Source organism: Athene cunicularia, assembly GCF_003259725.1.
Source record: "Athene cunicularia isolate RWA chromosome 10 unlocalized genomic scaffold, athCun1 chr10_part1, whole genome shotgun sequence".
Classification (NCBI taxonomy): domain Eukaryota; kingdom Metazoa; phylum Chordata; class Aves; order Strigiformes; family Strigidae; genus Athene; species Athene cunicularia.
In genome coordinates this window covers 15289248-15305515 of record NW_020799112.1, presented here as the reverse complement: position 1 = coordinate 15305515, position 16268 = coordinate 15289248, and the positions used below count along the sequence as shown (strand labels likewise).

The 16268-nt window shown below is 41.5% G+C and overlaps 1 protein-coding gene across 1 annotated transcript in view; it reads right to left on the bottom strand.

The window, feature by feature from the left end:
* Positions 1 to 16268, bottom strand: part of AGBL1 (ATP/GTP binding protein like 1) — a 289236-nt gene that overhangs the window by 74805 nt on the left and 198163 nt on the right. Inside the window, exon 22 of the mRNA XM_026856071.1 lies at positions 9898 to 10058. Within this exon, the coding sequence (XP_026711872.1) occupies positions 9898 to 10058 (161 nt within the window). The remainder of the gene's footprint in view (positions 1 to 9897; positions 10059 to 16268) is intronic.

The window sequence follows — 16268 nt, the reverse complement described above, 5'->3', positions numbered from 1 at the left end:
TACCCACAGACACGAGGGCAGAAGAAAGCCATAATGTTTCCTTAGAAATTTCACCAAGAAACAGGAGTGGTTTTCTCTGTTTGTTTTGGCCATTATATCCCAAATCCAATTCTTCAGATTTCCACAGAGTTCTGCCAATGTGTGTCAGAATCCTTTCCCACTTCTCTACCAACACCCTCACCCCCATGTGCACACTGAGTCCTTCCACCACATTGCCGGTCCATCTGCACTGTCCCAGGGCAGAATCAGTCCCACACCTCTCACACCACAGTGTCAGTGATGAGAAAGTGGCAGTGCTCTGTCCTGGACTTCTCCCAGAGAAGATCCCTTAATCTGGTATGCATTACTAAATGCTACAGACTGGCCAGGGCCAAAAATGGATGAGTCTTCATCTTGTACTTGAAAGTGACCTTTCTCCACATTCATGGGAACCGGATCTGGGATTTTAAGCTTGAGTAAATTTCTGCTCTACAGAGAAAAAATAAAAGGCTAAGTATTAATTTCATGTGGATCTTCCCTCTCACATCCTTCTAGTCTCAGCTCCAGCCTAATTCTCACAAGTTCTTCTTGCCAACATCATATTTAACCTATACATCATAATAAATCCATATGGTTTCTGAGAGAATATAATTCATTATCAGAGGCCACAGGGACTGGCTTTCACATTTGCACCTCTATGCATAAGCACTCATCCACAGTGGTACATGTGTGTGCTGGACCCTGAAACAACAACCTGCACATATTTATCTCATGTCTCACACAATACCTCTGCCATGTCTCTCTCTACAATATCTAGCGTGGCAGCAAGAGGCAGTGACTGTGTGTGAGTCACAGCCACAATACACTGAACAGCCGGAGCCTCTGACAGAATATACAATACAGCTGAGATGTCAGTGGAGGTGGCTTTGGAGTACTTCAAAATGCTGTTCAAGTGCCAACTTTCACCTCCAAATATGACACTTTGCTCGCCCACCCGCCTTCCTTCCAGGTTCTGCGCTCCTTTTACTGCAACTCGACAGCTTTAATTATGAATTTCTCTGCCTTCTCTATCCCTTTAACCATTTAGTCTCTCATTTATCTTGCTAGGTTTTTTGATATGCTCCTAGATCGTGCGCTGTCATCACAGTGCAAGAGGCCTGGTCAGACTCTCATTTACAGGCTGGGCACCATATCAGAGGACTTGCAATATGCTATTTGCCTCGAAAGCAGAAATCTCTGCTGTTATGTTCCCTTTGCAGGGAAAGGATGCAGCGATGGGGACACGATGTGCCTAGGAGCATCGTTATATCAAAACCATTTGGCTCTCCTTAGCTCTTACTGTCCGAATAACTTATACTGGTACAAACTTCTGGCCTGGTGAAAAATTGGATCCTACTGGTGGCTTTACAGGGGATTCAGCTCCTTCTAGTCCTGTATTTCACCTGTGATAAAAAAATCTACTTTATACAGTGGCAAGGCATGCACTAGTGTCATGACCAATGCTGTGCAGGACTCTGAGGCTCTGATGCTGCTGATGGGTGGGCAGACATTCTGCTCTATATAGTCTCACAGATCACTGCCATTCATTTTTGTTTGCTTTGGACACCCTGGCCCCTATGTAGGATCCAAGAGGTGAGAACTCTGCATGGTGAAGCGTTTGATACAGATAATCCAGATCAAAAAAGTCTCTTGTTCCTGTGATCTATGCCCCATGATTAACTCTCCAACACACGGGAGAGCAAAGCTTGTTTTGACCCTCAACCAGTCTAATTTTCACCTACATGAGTGTGTTCCTCAAGAGGCTCTGTTGGGAGCTGTGGACAGATTAATTAGAGGTCACCTCAAGTGACAATTGCAATAAAGAGAACAACTCATCAGAGGCAAAATACACAAAAACGTGCTTTCTTCTAAAGGGTAGGAAGTGCATTTCACCTAACTACCATCCTACTCACTCATTCCATTGCTTCTCCTGCCTGAAGGAAGGTACTGTAGCATGTATTGGTATGAAAGGTTTGTCTGTTCTCTGGTTTTCACAAGTCTCAAGTTCTTTTGGGATTCTGGGAATACCATTTGGAAAAATTCCACAAGGAAGCACTAAATCACCAAGATCCTTGAAATAGCCTTATTGCTTATCCATGGTTCCTGCCACTCTGAAGATGCAAGAACTCCCACCACAGTTATGTCATATCCTCTTAATAATGTCAGAGAGCTGAAACCAAAGGACAGACATCGTCAGTAGAGTTGCCCTGACAAAGTTGTCTCCTCCTGCTGTTGTGCCAGAGCCCAGATCTAATGCAACTGGTGTTTCAGTTACCACTGCAGTATATAGCCTATGTAAGTATATAGTCTATCTAAGGCTACGTATAGTCCTCTGAACCTCTCTCTTCAGCACTATGTTCAGTCTGAAATTCTACCTCTGCCTGTGTTCAGGATGACCAATACTCTAAACAGACTGATCCTCCCATCATCATTTGTATGCCCTTAGAAAATAAGCATCTATTCTGTTTCAGTGTCAGCACTATCCTGGTCTATATAAAGGCCACCTCAGAGGAAATTGTATGTCCCTCATAATGCATTCCTTGGGGGACACTTCATAAATCGGACTCACTTCTGAACCCCTGATAGCAATCAGCTTTATTTTTCTATCCCAGCATGTGAAGGGCCCCAGTGGCTTTTCGTATTTCAAGTTAGATCTTAAGGGAAAAGGACTGCACCGGAGAAATACAGATACTCCTAATCAATACGAAAATGTCTGATACCAGACAGTACTATGGCAATATGCCTCACAGAAAGGGCAACACAGAGCCCATTTGTTCTGCTGGATATATACAAGTTCATTATCTGTAGTCCAGTCAGATCTGTACGTGTACGGTAATTTGAATAACCTCAGACAGATAGGATAGCAAGCAGTGCTTTCGTGCATGCTTGAAGTTCCTTCTGTGATCTTTCTCTTCCATTTGCTCTTTTCCTCTTCCTTTCTGCTGCTGTTTAAATCGCTATTATTAGCTCCTAAATTATAAATTAATTACCTCTGAAATAAGCATGAATAATTGTACCCAGCCTGGCATAGCTGGGACTGGCATTTGATAACAATCAACAGAAGCTGTGTGGCTCCCAAGGTATTCCATAATAATAATAATAAAAATCAATAGGAGGAAAATACGGACAGCTCCAGAAAGTGTTAATGAAAAGTTGCTGAATTACAGTGGCTCACCTGTGAACAGCTATATGAAAGCCTTCTGAATACCAAATATATTCATTAGATGCTGTATTGCTTGGCTGAACCTCCAAAGAATTCACTGCGTTCGTATTCTCACAATAACAAAGGAGAGACACTGAAGAGTGCAGGATAAGAAGGATGAAGGGGTGGATGGAAGATGGTTCACGTTCTTATTTAGAAAACATGATTATCAAGGCATATAATGGCAATAAAATCTAAAGTCTGTAATAAATCCAAACTTGAAATCTGAGTTTTTTCACCTCTCAATAGCAGGGGCAGCAATTCTTTAAGTCAGACCCTGCCAGGGCAAGAAGATACTGCTTCTTTTGCAACATCAGTGAAAAATGACTGGAGAGTGTTACAAGTCAGTCAGAAGTTAAGGCATTTCTCAAACTGACCCTAAATGCTTACAGCAATATGAGGCTGCTCCAAAGCCAAAGTCCAGCTTCAGCTACTCTCGTACCTGTCACATTGCATTAATGTCAGACTGTGCTCTCACAAGTGTTAGACGAAATACATCAGAAACTCCTTTTGCCCCATGTTCTGCACCACCAAAGTGACACAGTAGTTTGGCTTACTTAGGTAAATGCATTTCCACCTCAGTTTTCTCTCCAGCCTCCAAATACAGAAATACCACATCCAGAGATGATCATAAAGCAGTAGAAATTTCAAATTCCTTTACCAGCAATAAAATGTGTGACTAAGCTAAAAACCAGAATCAATAAACGACCTTCTCTTCTGAAAGCTGCCACAATATATTTAATACCTACAGATGATCAAGGTTAAAAATGCACCAAATCCATACTTAAAGAAAAATAAAGCTTAAATCAACCAGAAATCTGAATCAAAATGGTCAAATAATTCCTGCTGATTTTTTCTCTATGGGGTTAGATTCACTAAATGATGAAAGCACGCTTTCATCTTCATTGATATGTCAGAGGAGTCCCCAGAGTCCAACTCTTCAGTCTGCCTCAGGGGACTGGATGCCACAGCTGCTGGCACACTAACTGTGAGGTGATGGGGTATTTCGCAGGGTGGAGATCTGTTGCACTCAAACTTTTCAGGCTGAAATTTCTTCCAGTTTGTATAATCAAAATAAATACAGTGTCAAGGAATGACACCCACATTCACCTGTAGGTATAGGAACACCCAAACCATGAGGTGAGGGAACCATTTCCCATAACTGCACACAAATATAATGCTACATTTCTGCTACTCAAAGATGCACTAAAGATGCCCCAAATGAAGCAAGTATACTTCGCTCCATCTACATTATTTTGTTGTTTGAGCTTTCATCTTTGTCTGCTTCATCTCCCCAAATTCACTTCAGCTTGATCTGAATCACATTTTGGCCACATAGTTTAAAAGATGGGTGGAACTGCTTGAACAGCCATAATCAGGAGAAGGTGCATTACAGTGAAAAGATGGGAAATCCAACAGTTCAATACTATTCAGGATCATGATAGTGCATCGGTGTGACATAGAAGAAGAACAAGCACATTTTCAAATGATCTGCAAATCCTTCTTGTCATTCTTGGATTTTCCACCCGTATGCTGACCAGTCTAACTCTGCTCAGTTAGAGTTAGACCCGTATGCTGACCAGTCTAACTCTGCTCATGGAAGATGAACAGATTACATCTAGACAAAGGACCAGAGCAGTGATTAAGACTTCTGCTTTTGATTAATAACGGAGCTAGACATATTTACCATCTGGGGTGGAGAAAGATTTGGCTCTGCTCAAGAAAGGTAAGAAATGATGAAGAAACACAGGAGATTAATAATATCTGAGTCGGCAGAAAATGCATAATGACTTTGCAAAAGCCTGTCTCAACATATAAGATGTATCTCATGAACAAATGGCTACAATTGCTGCAGTGTATGCAAAACATTTTCTAGCACAACCTGGAGGGCAGAGAAAAAGAAAAAGAAGGAATGGGCCATCAGTTCAAACCATGAGGAAGAAGAGGAGGATATCTATAGCAGGGGTTGCTTGCTTTCTTTCTCTCTCAAACCTGCTTTAAGTGAACAAACAGTCACTGCCCATCCTCTTTGTCACGAAAAATGTGAAGCTACCTGGACAGCGTTGACTTAAAACCTAATTGCTTTTACAGCAAATGAGGCATGAAACATATTATCAAAAAACATGATGTCCGAAGTACAAGCTGGCATTTAATTTTCCCAGCAGAGAGCTTCTGAATGCCAGAATTGACTACAAGGCACGGCGGGAGGCTGGAAAAGCAGAATTAGTGATTCTTCCTGGGGCATGGCAATAGCAGGGCAATGGCTTGTGAAGCCAAGTTTGAGAGAAGGCGGAATAAAGTGCCTGTATAAGCACCTGACACATTGCTTTGCTTTTTGAAGGTGGTTGCAAAGCCCAGAAAATTCTCCGCATATTTGGCCTTTGACCTTGGCAGAATGGTCCATAAGACCAACCCTATTCAATGATGGTGGAAAAAGGGCTAATTTGGTGCAGAGAAACACCTAAATACCACCTGTGAAAAGAAAAGCCAGAAACAACGAAAGTCCCTAAGTAGGTCTTGTGTAAGGTGAGGGGGACAATGCCTGAATAAGTGTGATCATGAATATGAAGTGTGGAAGGAGTACAGGTTGCTAATTAAGAGACTGGATAATACCTGGAGCAATTTAACCTCTCTTCCTCACCATCACACACCGTAGCTCTGAAGTATCTTATGTGTGTACTGCATTTTATATTTTATATATTTCACATGTTTGGGAGACAACTGCCACATAGATATATTGAGGACCAGAGACACAGTGCTGTTAGGCCAACTTTATAATGCTCAAGGATTCCCTAGCTTTAGGGGAAATACACAATTGTCCTACCAGCGGTACAGCCCCACTGATCAAAGTTCTGATGCAGTGACTTTGCTATTCTGCCTCTGCTGCAAACTTACTCCAACAGCTATGCCGCTCGTGCTTGTAAATGACCCTGTTTACAGTTCATGCTTTAGGGGAAAGATAGACTGTGGATGAGAAGAAAGTCTTGCCTGTGTACCAAACCGTACTTAGGTGTGCTAAAGGTTTCTTCCACCTTTGACTCACTGGAGACAGTACACTGAACACAACGGACCTGATCTGACGTGAGAAATCCCCCATTCACACAGGATGCCTCTATTAGACCAGTCACTTCCCTGACAGCTATTACTTTGCTCCAATTTGCTAACCACTGATTCTGACAGAACTATATAAAGTGCACAGCAAATAGTTTATTCCACGGAAGCAGGCAGGGTCCAGCCTGCTCCTTCATCCCCTTCACAGCAGTGGTGAAAGAATAAGGCTGCAAAATACCCAGAGCAGAGACAGCCTGAAAAGGAAAATTAAAAGACACATACAGTTATAAACCTTGACAGGTGAAAACGTTTGCTGTCGGAAGAAGATGCTGAGATGCCAAGTCAAAGCCACAGGCACCAGACACTGGGGCAAACAGAGACAAATGCAGGACATGAACTACAGGGTTTTCACAACAGAAGAGACCTCTGGCTCTGCAGCCTTTGATCTATGTACCTTTGCAATGAGACATTTCATCTGGGAGTCATCTATACCCAGTGCTGGATTAACTTCTTGTTCCGTGCCTTCACCCGTCACCTGGAGTACTACAGAGACGGGCACTCAGAACCTCATACTTGGAAAACACATTAGATTGATATAGACTTATTTAATGTGAGCACTGCAATGCATCACACTGCTCACAGCTTAATTTCAGCTTGCTTTCTGCAAAACAAAACCCTATTATCTAAATAAAGCTTGCATTTTCATCAAGGTTGAACAATACTAATTCTTTTCTTTTAATACTGGTGAATACCGCTCTGATAAGAATCACCCATATTTGTACCACCTTCTAGACATGTCAGCAGGACAGTCTGGGACACACTTTCCTCTGCCAGAAAACATTAACTACAGTCAGAGCCATTGCTTCCCACTAAATGTCTGTTGTGAATATAATTTCCCAGAACCAGGACAGTGCAGACTTCTGGAATAGGGATAGCTTGCAAGCTGTTTAAAGTCACCACTGTTCAGAATGTAAAGCATATAGGAAAAAAAAATTGCACAAGGTAATTGCTCAGACTTATCCTGTGTTGCACCTGAAGGATCCCTGAGCCTGACTCTGCTGTGGCAAAGATTTTTGACAAGAATTTGTGTGTTTTCACTCACATCTACTCACACTTTCAGAAGCAGAGAGTACAGAAAGCATTCAAGGATGCTGTACATTTTTGTTATAACCACAGAAGACAACAGAGCTAGTTTTAAACTACAAAAGTTTCATTCTCCTTAAACCCATAAAGATGGGTCTAGTCTAGGAAGAAAGAGAGTATAATTTCCATTGATGTAATGACATACCAGCAAACTGCAAGGTTCTGGTGACCTTCCTGTGCTACCTAAAAGAGCTACATTAGACTTAATCCTTACAGAGTAAAATAAGACTGAGTGGTACACCCCTCAGCTTCCACCAGACAAATGTTCTGATGAAGAATTTTTTTTTTTTTTTCCAAAGTCTGTGAGTTGAGAGCAAGGTGTAGAAATAGCTGCCCTCCTGCCCACATCAGTGTGCTCTCTGTATTCTGCATTCTTCCATTGGTTCCAATAGAGTTCCTATTCCCGCTAAAATCAAATCATGCAATTCTCTTGGCTAGATTCACAGAAACCCAGGAGCGAAGTATTAATTTTCTGAATCAGAATCAACATACTGCACAATCATTTTCCATGAATTATTTATTTTTTTTTTAAAGAATATGCTAGCAAATCCTTTGGTCCCTGCATCTCCCCCTTCCCCCAATCTTCTGCAACAAGCTCCTGCAATATGACACATCTAGGTGGGATTAAACAATTCAGCTGTTTACCCGGTCTGAAAATGTTAATAAATTGCACCTAAGCCACTAAAATTCCACAGATTTGTAATTATACTCAGTGGAGTGAAAATGAACAAGTAACTGTCACACTGCCTTTCAGCAGTGACGTTGCATCCCTGGATGCCATGGAGGTACTCACTAATGCTGGGCAGACTTGAAGGGATAAGGTAGAAGGCTTTGCTTTCAGCTACCATGGACACATCTGGAACAATATGGGAGTTTTACAAAGTAAGGGGACCTTTTTTTGTTGTTGTTGTTGTTAACTTCTTTAAAAATATTTGTAATTAGAGAGCTTCTTACTATTATTTTGGTACTGATCAGCAACCAAGCAACATTAGGAAAATGAAATTAATTCCCATTAATATAAAACCAACTAAAGGAAGAAGTAACAGAAGACTGCGAAGATCAGGGGAAATGCTCACTGAGTTACTGCGAACAGATGGCTTCTTTTCAGTGTCTGAGGCTAGTCAGGCTTCGATGTTTTTCTTCCCATAAGAGAAGTTATTTTCATGCAAAGGCCCTTCTAGCTCCAGTTCAAAAGCGAGAGTTTGATTTATATCTCAAAACCACCCACCCAGGCAGGCTTCTGTAGTTGTCCCAATGATTTGTCGGATGGCCATCCACAACATGGATGGTGTTTAGCGTACGCCTTAATTGCTTCATTTATACGTTCACATGTACAAGGGAGCATAGCTAATCCAAAGGAATGTCTCCACGTTTTAGCCCTCTTTCTTCATTGTCCCTCATAAACATTAAAAACTGCGAACAAGCTTGTAAGAATGGTTTTCAGCATGAGGAACAGGTGGTGGTAATGTCGGTTAAGTATTCCTGCAGGGGGAAGACTGGAAGCCTGCTATAAATTATGGGAGCGTTTCTGCAACTGAAAACCTTGCTTTTCATTGATGAAGCTGAGAGAGCTCTTTGATGACAAAGCCATTGGGGAGCTTCAAATCATATCACATCACTAAGTTTTCTTTCTCCATTTGTCTTGGAAAAACATTATTGCAAGCATATGTGCTTGCATATAGCACTAACAAGTGATGGTGGCCTAGAAAGAATATATGTATTTCTGCTTCATCACAAATTCAAGCTGAAGAGTCCCATACTCTGACACCTATCCAGGTTAAGTTCCTCATATAATTATAATGGGGCAACCTCACTTAAATACATCCTACTGAATATAAGAAGCAACTAATTTTGTAATTTATAAAGACACCTCTTAAATAATCGGTGGGATCATGACTTCTTCCTATGCATCAGAAAGTTACAAACATATGATTTGAATGTCTTCAGGACTCAATTCAGTGAGGATAAGAGAAATTCTGTGAGTATCCTTGCAGAATTAGGCCTACAGTTTCTAAATCATGATGTCAAAATCTTTTTCTAATCTGCAATATTTGTTCCCTGCCCTGAAGCTCTTAGAGAATGTCTTCTTCCTTCCATGGAGGATCTGAGGTGGACAAAACACCACCTGACACTCCAGTGAGCAGAAAAATGTTTCCTGCTGATACGTTTTTCTGGGGCAGTACCATCCTTATGCTCCAGTAATCAGTTTTGATAGGAAAAAAAAAAAATCATTTGAAAATAGAAATCAGGTTCTTTTCTTTCACCTTTTTTATCCACATGGATGGCTGCAGGGCATGGAACCACCGTTTTAGTAGTTTCCTTGGGAGTCAACTGTATCTATTTCCAATTACTCTCAATACATTCCAGTTCCCAAGATGCAAACCTCAGCCATAACGAAAGTCCATTTCTGCAGATTTAAACCCAAAACATATCTACACCAACTTGTCTCACAGGAGAACCCTCTGAATGCTACTATCACTGACCTTTGTGTCCGGTCTGTTATCTCCTCCTCCAGATCTAGCAAGAGTGCTGCCTGAGCCATCACCTTCTTGCTGCAGGGCAAGGATTTGAGGTGCAGAATGAGCAAACCAAGGCAAAACTTGCTTCCCATTTCTTCCAGCTCTTGAGTTCCCAGCTGCAGGCCCTGATGGAGAGAGGCAGAAGGTTTCAGGCTGAATGTGCACTTCACAGGTACATAGAAAGGGTCAGGCTTGTTTTTGCAGGAGGACAACTCTGAGCGTTTCTTCTTCCATTCTGAATTAGGGGTTCCGTTCATGTTTCTACATATGGAAATTTCCCCTACAGAATCATTTGTAAATTAATTGACAGCAGTTGGTCTACAGAAGCTATTCTAAAATAGCCTCTATTTTACAAATGGGGAAACAGAGGCAAGCATTTTAACTACCTCAACTACGTTTGCAGAAGTAGTCATTGTAAGAGTCGGACTCACAGCCCAGGAGGATCTCTAAACTCACTATTGCAAAACATTAGAATTCATTTTTTGTATAATCTTTGTAGACAAGTCATCTCCCTAAGCAATGGAAAAAAAAAAAAAAAAAAAAAAAAAAAAAAAAAAGGTCCTATGATTGTAAACATTGAGCAGTGGTAAACATAAAAAAGGAAACTGGGGTGGGAGAGAGAAGAGGGGAAGAGATCTTTAACAAGTTATGAATTGCTTTTTAAGAAAATCAATTGCAAAGTAACTGCAAAATAACAAACACATCTAAGTAATTTCTCAGTCTGTTAAAAGCTAATGCCTCTCTAGCAGAAACAGAGAAGCACAAGCAGGGTTTGGATTATCAGCATCATCTTTCAAGGGAGGACTCCTCCAAGCTGTGGATCCTCACTTGGAAGATTCCTGATTATGAATAGTCAGGGTTTTTTTTGCTAATTAAAAAAATAAAGATTTAGTAAAGAAGAAACACACCAAGAGCCTGCATAGGCATGTCAATGTAATCGATGGCAGTTTCACGCAAGCGATGAGAGGGCAGGAGACAAACAAAGCTCAGATATACCAAAAGGAAACTAAGATATTGCGAAATCCCTTATCTTTGGCATTTAGTGACTGCATCACGTGTACTCCTTAATGCCAACACATCAGGGGTGGAATCAATTGCTGCCTCTGCCAGTATCAGCTCTATGCGCTTTTGCAGCACAAACCAATGCTGCAGTCAACCTTCTCACGGGAGCTCCAGCTCCGTTTCCAAGACTGTTTCCTTAGCAACTCTCAGGAGTCCATGCTCACAGTCCTGGCACTAGCCTTATGCACAGTGGGAGCTCCATGCCAGCATGGCCTGCACTTGACCCTCTTCTAGGTATTTGTTAGGGGACATCTTACTGGTAATGAAGCCATACGTGTTCTGGTGATCCATGATAAGAGGCTGAAAAAAAAAGTTCCTCTTTTTTTTTTTTTTCCTGTCTAAAGTTGTTGCATTTGTAAAGTGCCTTGGGATCCTTGGGTCTAAGTAGTTCTGTATAGCTGAAAGATTATTTCTGAGCCAAACAACATGCAGGTGGATGGAAGAAAGAAGAGATTTCTCACATAAATTTCTGCAGCTCTCTTGCAAAGCTTTTTTTGAGCATTTCTGTTAGAGGACACAAACGACATGGACATAATGAAAACCACCAGTTCATTTCTAGTGGGTCCAGCAGATACAAATATCATTTGGCATTTCAAAACCCTATCTGATAACAAATACATTTTCCTACAGTAAAGATGTTGCAATTCTGTTTCCTCCCTGAGACCCTGTGAGTGAAACGTGAATCTGTAATTATGATGATGAACATGAGTAACACAAAATAATACAGAGCTCAAACATATATTGAATGGCCAGACAACTAGACAAGAACAGGACCTGCCCAGAAAAGCACACAGACAGTCTGAGAAAACACAGCCTCAGTGCTAGGCAAGGTTTAGGGTTTCTGGAGAACTGACTTCTGCTCTCAGAACAGTCTCTTTAAGTGTTTTTATCACAGTGGGCAAATCTCTGACATAATTTCTTCTCTCCATCCTATTCACCCCCACTGCAAGCTTTGCCTAGCAAGATCCAGGTACAATGAACAACAGTAATAATTAACAACTGTAAGAAAACAGAGGGAAAGGCTTATGGGAACCAAGGGTCATTAATGCAAAACAATGAGAGTGCTTAGCAACTCTGCATAGGTTCCCAAATGTTTTATTATTTTACTTAAGACATTTTAGTGTGGCAGAGTTACAATCAGCAGGCAGAAGTGGTGACATTTCTGAGCAAAAATATGTCATTTCCACTGCAAGAGTTATTTTCTCAGGGGTAAAAAATACAAAGAACATCTCACGGCTTTCCCTGGGGTGCATCTCAGGGTCTTGCTTCCGAGATCAAGGCAACATACTAAATACCTATCAATCCAGGAGATGCGAATAGTGACTGTGCTAAAACTCAGCCTGTGGCTTTATGATTCCCTGTAGCTTTATTCAGGATATGAAGAGGCCTTAAGAAACTACGAGCAGTGAAATAATAATAATAAAACTATAATATACCTTAGAACCCTCACACAGTAATTGCTCATGCACTGAAGTTAGCTGCTGTACGATGGAACCGTATTGCTTTGATACCAGACAGCTCAGGAGTAACAGCTGGAAACCTCAGCTAGAGGATTACTTGTTAACATACTTTATTCACTTCAAACACAGACAGACTTTTATTTTTTTTAACTCAGATAATTCTCTCCCTCTCTTTCCTCAGCTCTCAGCAGACGGTGGAGCTGGAGGTGCATAGCATGACTACCATTAAAGTGAAGCTATTGACAGAACTGACATATCAAACTAACGTTATTGATGGCATCTGCCAGCAATGCCAGGAGTTGGTGTAGTGGTTAATAATCGGTCCCAGTTGCATTGCTGAACAGGTAGCCTGGTCTCCAGGCATTTCCCTTGTAGCTGTGCAGCGCACACGGTTGTAAAAATTTTGAGATTGTGCTTAGAACTCAAGAGTCGTGAAAATATTCTACAAGAAATGTGAGAAAGCAAAAAGAAAACAGTAGAAGCGGTGCACCTTGGTTTGGTTAGGAAGCTGGTAGGAAGCACACCTCCATGGCAGTGTTTACACGTGTTGACAGTGTACGCTCCGTTTGCCACAGATGTACAAGGGGAAGCTGCTCTGCCTGACAGCACCTCCCTGCAGTGTCCTGCCAGTCTGGATTCCCAGTAACCCCATCTTCTCTCTAGCACAATGCTTTACACTCTGTCCTCCTTTGGACATGTCTACATGAGCAGTGAAGCATGGTGCAAAGTCTTCCAAACCAGCAGAATCTAAGCAAATTCTGAAGCAGGAAACAGTATCGCTGCACCAGAAAGTGCAGACAAGCTCATCAGTCCTAATTAGTCCAGCCTCAGAAACACGCTAACAAAACTACCCTACTTAGATGATCAGCTCACATTTCTGCACGGTTTCTGTTTGCTGTTACATAAAAGTACCAGTCTGGACCAGCATCAGCTTGATGTATCACACTCCACAGAGCAATACAAATTGGTCCCAGGGGCCCTGTCATGCAGTCTTTTGCAGGCATCACGTTAAGGGATAACAGTTAATTGTTTCCTGGCTATTACAGAGAATAATGGAGCTAAACAACTTTTCCTAATCCCTTTTCACATTTTCATACTGCAACAGACAGCATGGAAGTAGATGATGCCTAATAGCAGTCCAAGTTTTGGATATATTTATTTTTCATGGGAAGAAACAAATTCTAGAGGTAGGCGACAGGACCAATCAGATGACTGAAACAGACAGTCTACTAACTCTTGGTCTAGTTAAAGCAATTCATTTCTTGTCTTTTCTGCCGAAATTGTTGCTAGCATAAATGTGCTGGGACAGTAAGATGCTCACCTGCATCTCTTAATTGACATTGTCACTGTAATAGGAAACGGGAAGGCTGGAAAAAAAGCTATTCCTTGACATATTGTTTGGCCAGGACATTGTCAATACAAATTTTCCTAAACAAAATTGATCAAATCATACTGGAAAAACGGTTCCTTCATGCTCATCACTGATGCAACAAACAAATATCCACAACTAAATGTTTCCAATATCTCTCAACTTGCCTTCAAAATAATTCACAAGCTAAAGGACAATGCAACGGAAAAACTTTGTTATTCATTACTCACATGCTTTAAATACTCCCGCAGCCAAAGGCAGCAATAGTTTCATAACACAGATATTGTTGAAGAAGGTAGAAGGACTCCAGAAGTTAAATTAGAAAATAATCCACAAGGGTAACTAGAGCTACAATAAAATTAGAGATGGAAGATATTTATAAACACAAGTAGACTGAAAATTTTAGAAGGATCAATTGTTTCCTGAAAGGGATCTTTGGCATGCATCATGGCCACTTCAGTGGCCTCTCCTCCTTTTGGTCACTGTTCAATATTTGGGGCAACAGCTTTTCCCTGCAAACTCACTTCCAGTCAATACATATACAGATACACTTATAAAATATTCTCTGCATCTCAATAGCTTTACACATGCACAATGGTTATGCCCTAAGGCTGGGTATAAATAAATTGACAGTCTGGTTTCTCACTAATTCCATCAGTGAGCTCTCCCTCAGAATACTAATAGAAACCATTTGGAGGCTCTAGAGGATAAACCAGGGAGCTGACTGAAACATTTGGTGCCTGGTGTCTGCAGCCTTAATTTTAGCTTGGGCCAGCTCTAAAGGTTACTGTCCTTTCAGCCCCTGTGAATGAAAGTGTGCGGACACATGCTGGGGAACTGGCTATTTAGACAACTAGGACAGGAGGGAATAAGGCAGGTTTTCTCATGCCCTAGAGATATCTAAGCATCAGGTATAGCATGCAAAACAGATGAAGTGGAGGGGATGGGAGTTTGGGCCAGAAGATTTCAAGAGGATTAAGCAAGCTGAAAAGGCTGAAGAGGCAAGAAAAAAATAGGCTAGCAGGAATTTCTAGAAAGAAAGATGAGAGAGGATGGAGTTAGATACAGAAGATAAAAGGATGGGAGAGATAAAAGGATGAGAAAGAAGGAGGGGTTCTTGAGGTCAAGGGATGCCGATACAAAGGAATGATAACAAGAAGAAAGCTAATGGAAACCTCTACCCCCCTTCTTGCCCTTGGAGAGGCATGTCTTGCTCTGAATGTCTCTCCTCAATACATCTGGTACTTTGGCACGTGGGGAGGAAACAAGGCCTAGTTTGCTTTGAATCCCCTCACAAAACTTTTGCTGAACTCAGCTGATATTTTGACTGAGCAAACTTCTCAGTACAGAAGCAAAGTATTATTGTTTTAATCATTCAGATGGACTCTTTCCCTGGTTAAAGATACATATGTTACAGGCAACACTGTTCAAGGAATGCAGTGAATGGGAAGATGAAATGCCTTCTCCCTCTGATCTGCTGGAGAAAGAACCCTGAACAACCCTTTCACAGGAGAACTGGGGATTTAGCAAACAAAATCTTGTGGCCAGGTTCTCCAGCAAAACAATAATTTAGATTATGAATTCTCCAGTTCTACTGTGGGGAAGGGTTTCCTCCTTCTTTCTGATGTGCTGACTAGCTATTTGTCTGACACTCATCTCCACAACTTTCCCTCACAGTTTTTCCACAACTGTCTTTTCCCTCCAGCCTTGTCTCCCTCCCCAACTTCTCCTCCTCTGCTCCTCTTTCAGCATCCTTTCTCCTTTTCATAATCATCTCTCATGAATGACTCCATCCTCAGTCTATGGCAAGCTCATCATGTGTTGGAAGAGCCAAAGAAAACATAGTAGTGTTGCGTTTGCAGACCTCAGCTAGCTACTTTGCTTGGTCACTCTATCCCACACACTGCTACCTCATGTTTTATGAAAACAATTGCAAACTACCCAGGATGGGGACAGGGGTGGCCTTAACTTCCCACCTCCCCAAAGACTGCACACATACAGAAGGTACTAGTTGGACAGGGAATACTTCCCTGTCTGTTGGATGCTGTTCTACCTGTTCTGCTTTGCTGTACAAGACTGAAGGTAGTACCAGAAAGCCCAGTTTTGCCAGACTGATTCTTGAACAGCACAAGGACAAGCTATACTTTGATTATGTGGGCCATAATTGTGAAGGGTGGTCATGTGAGGAACAAAAGATGAACAAAAAGAGAAAGAGAAATGAGGATATTTTCCCCCTATGCAGACAAACCATATAGGAACATGCTATTCTTTGCAGAGTTCTTGCTTTCCAATAAAGTTGAGTAGTACATTGCTTTTCTGTCTCATTCATTACTGTGTGACATGCTAGGGACCTATTTTTAGGTTCCAAGATGGACCTGGACTATCATCAACAGATTATCCCTCTCTTTGCAGACACTGAGCAATCTTTCACCTCGTTCCACAGA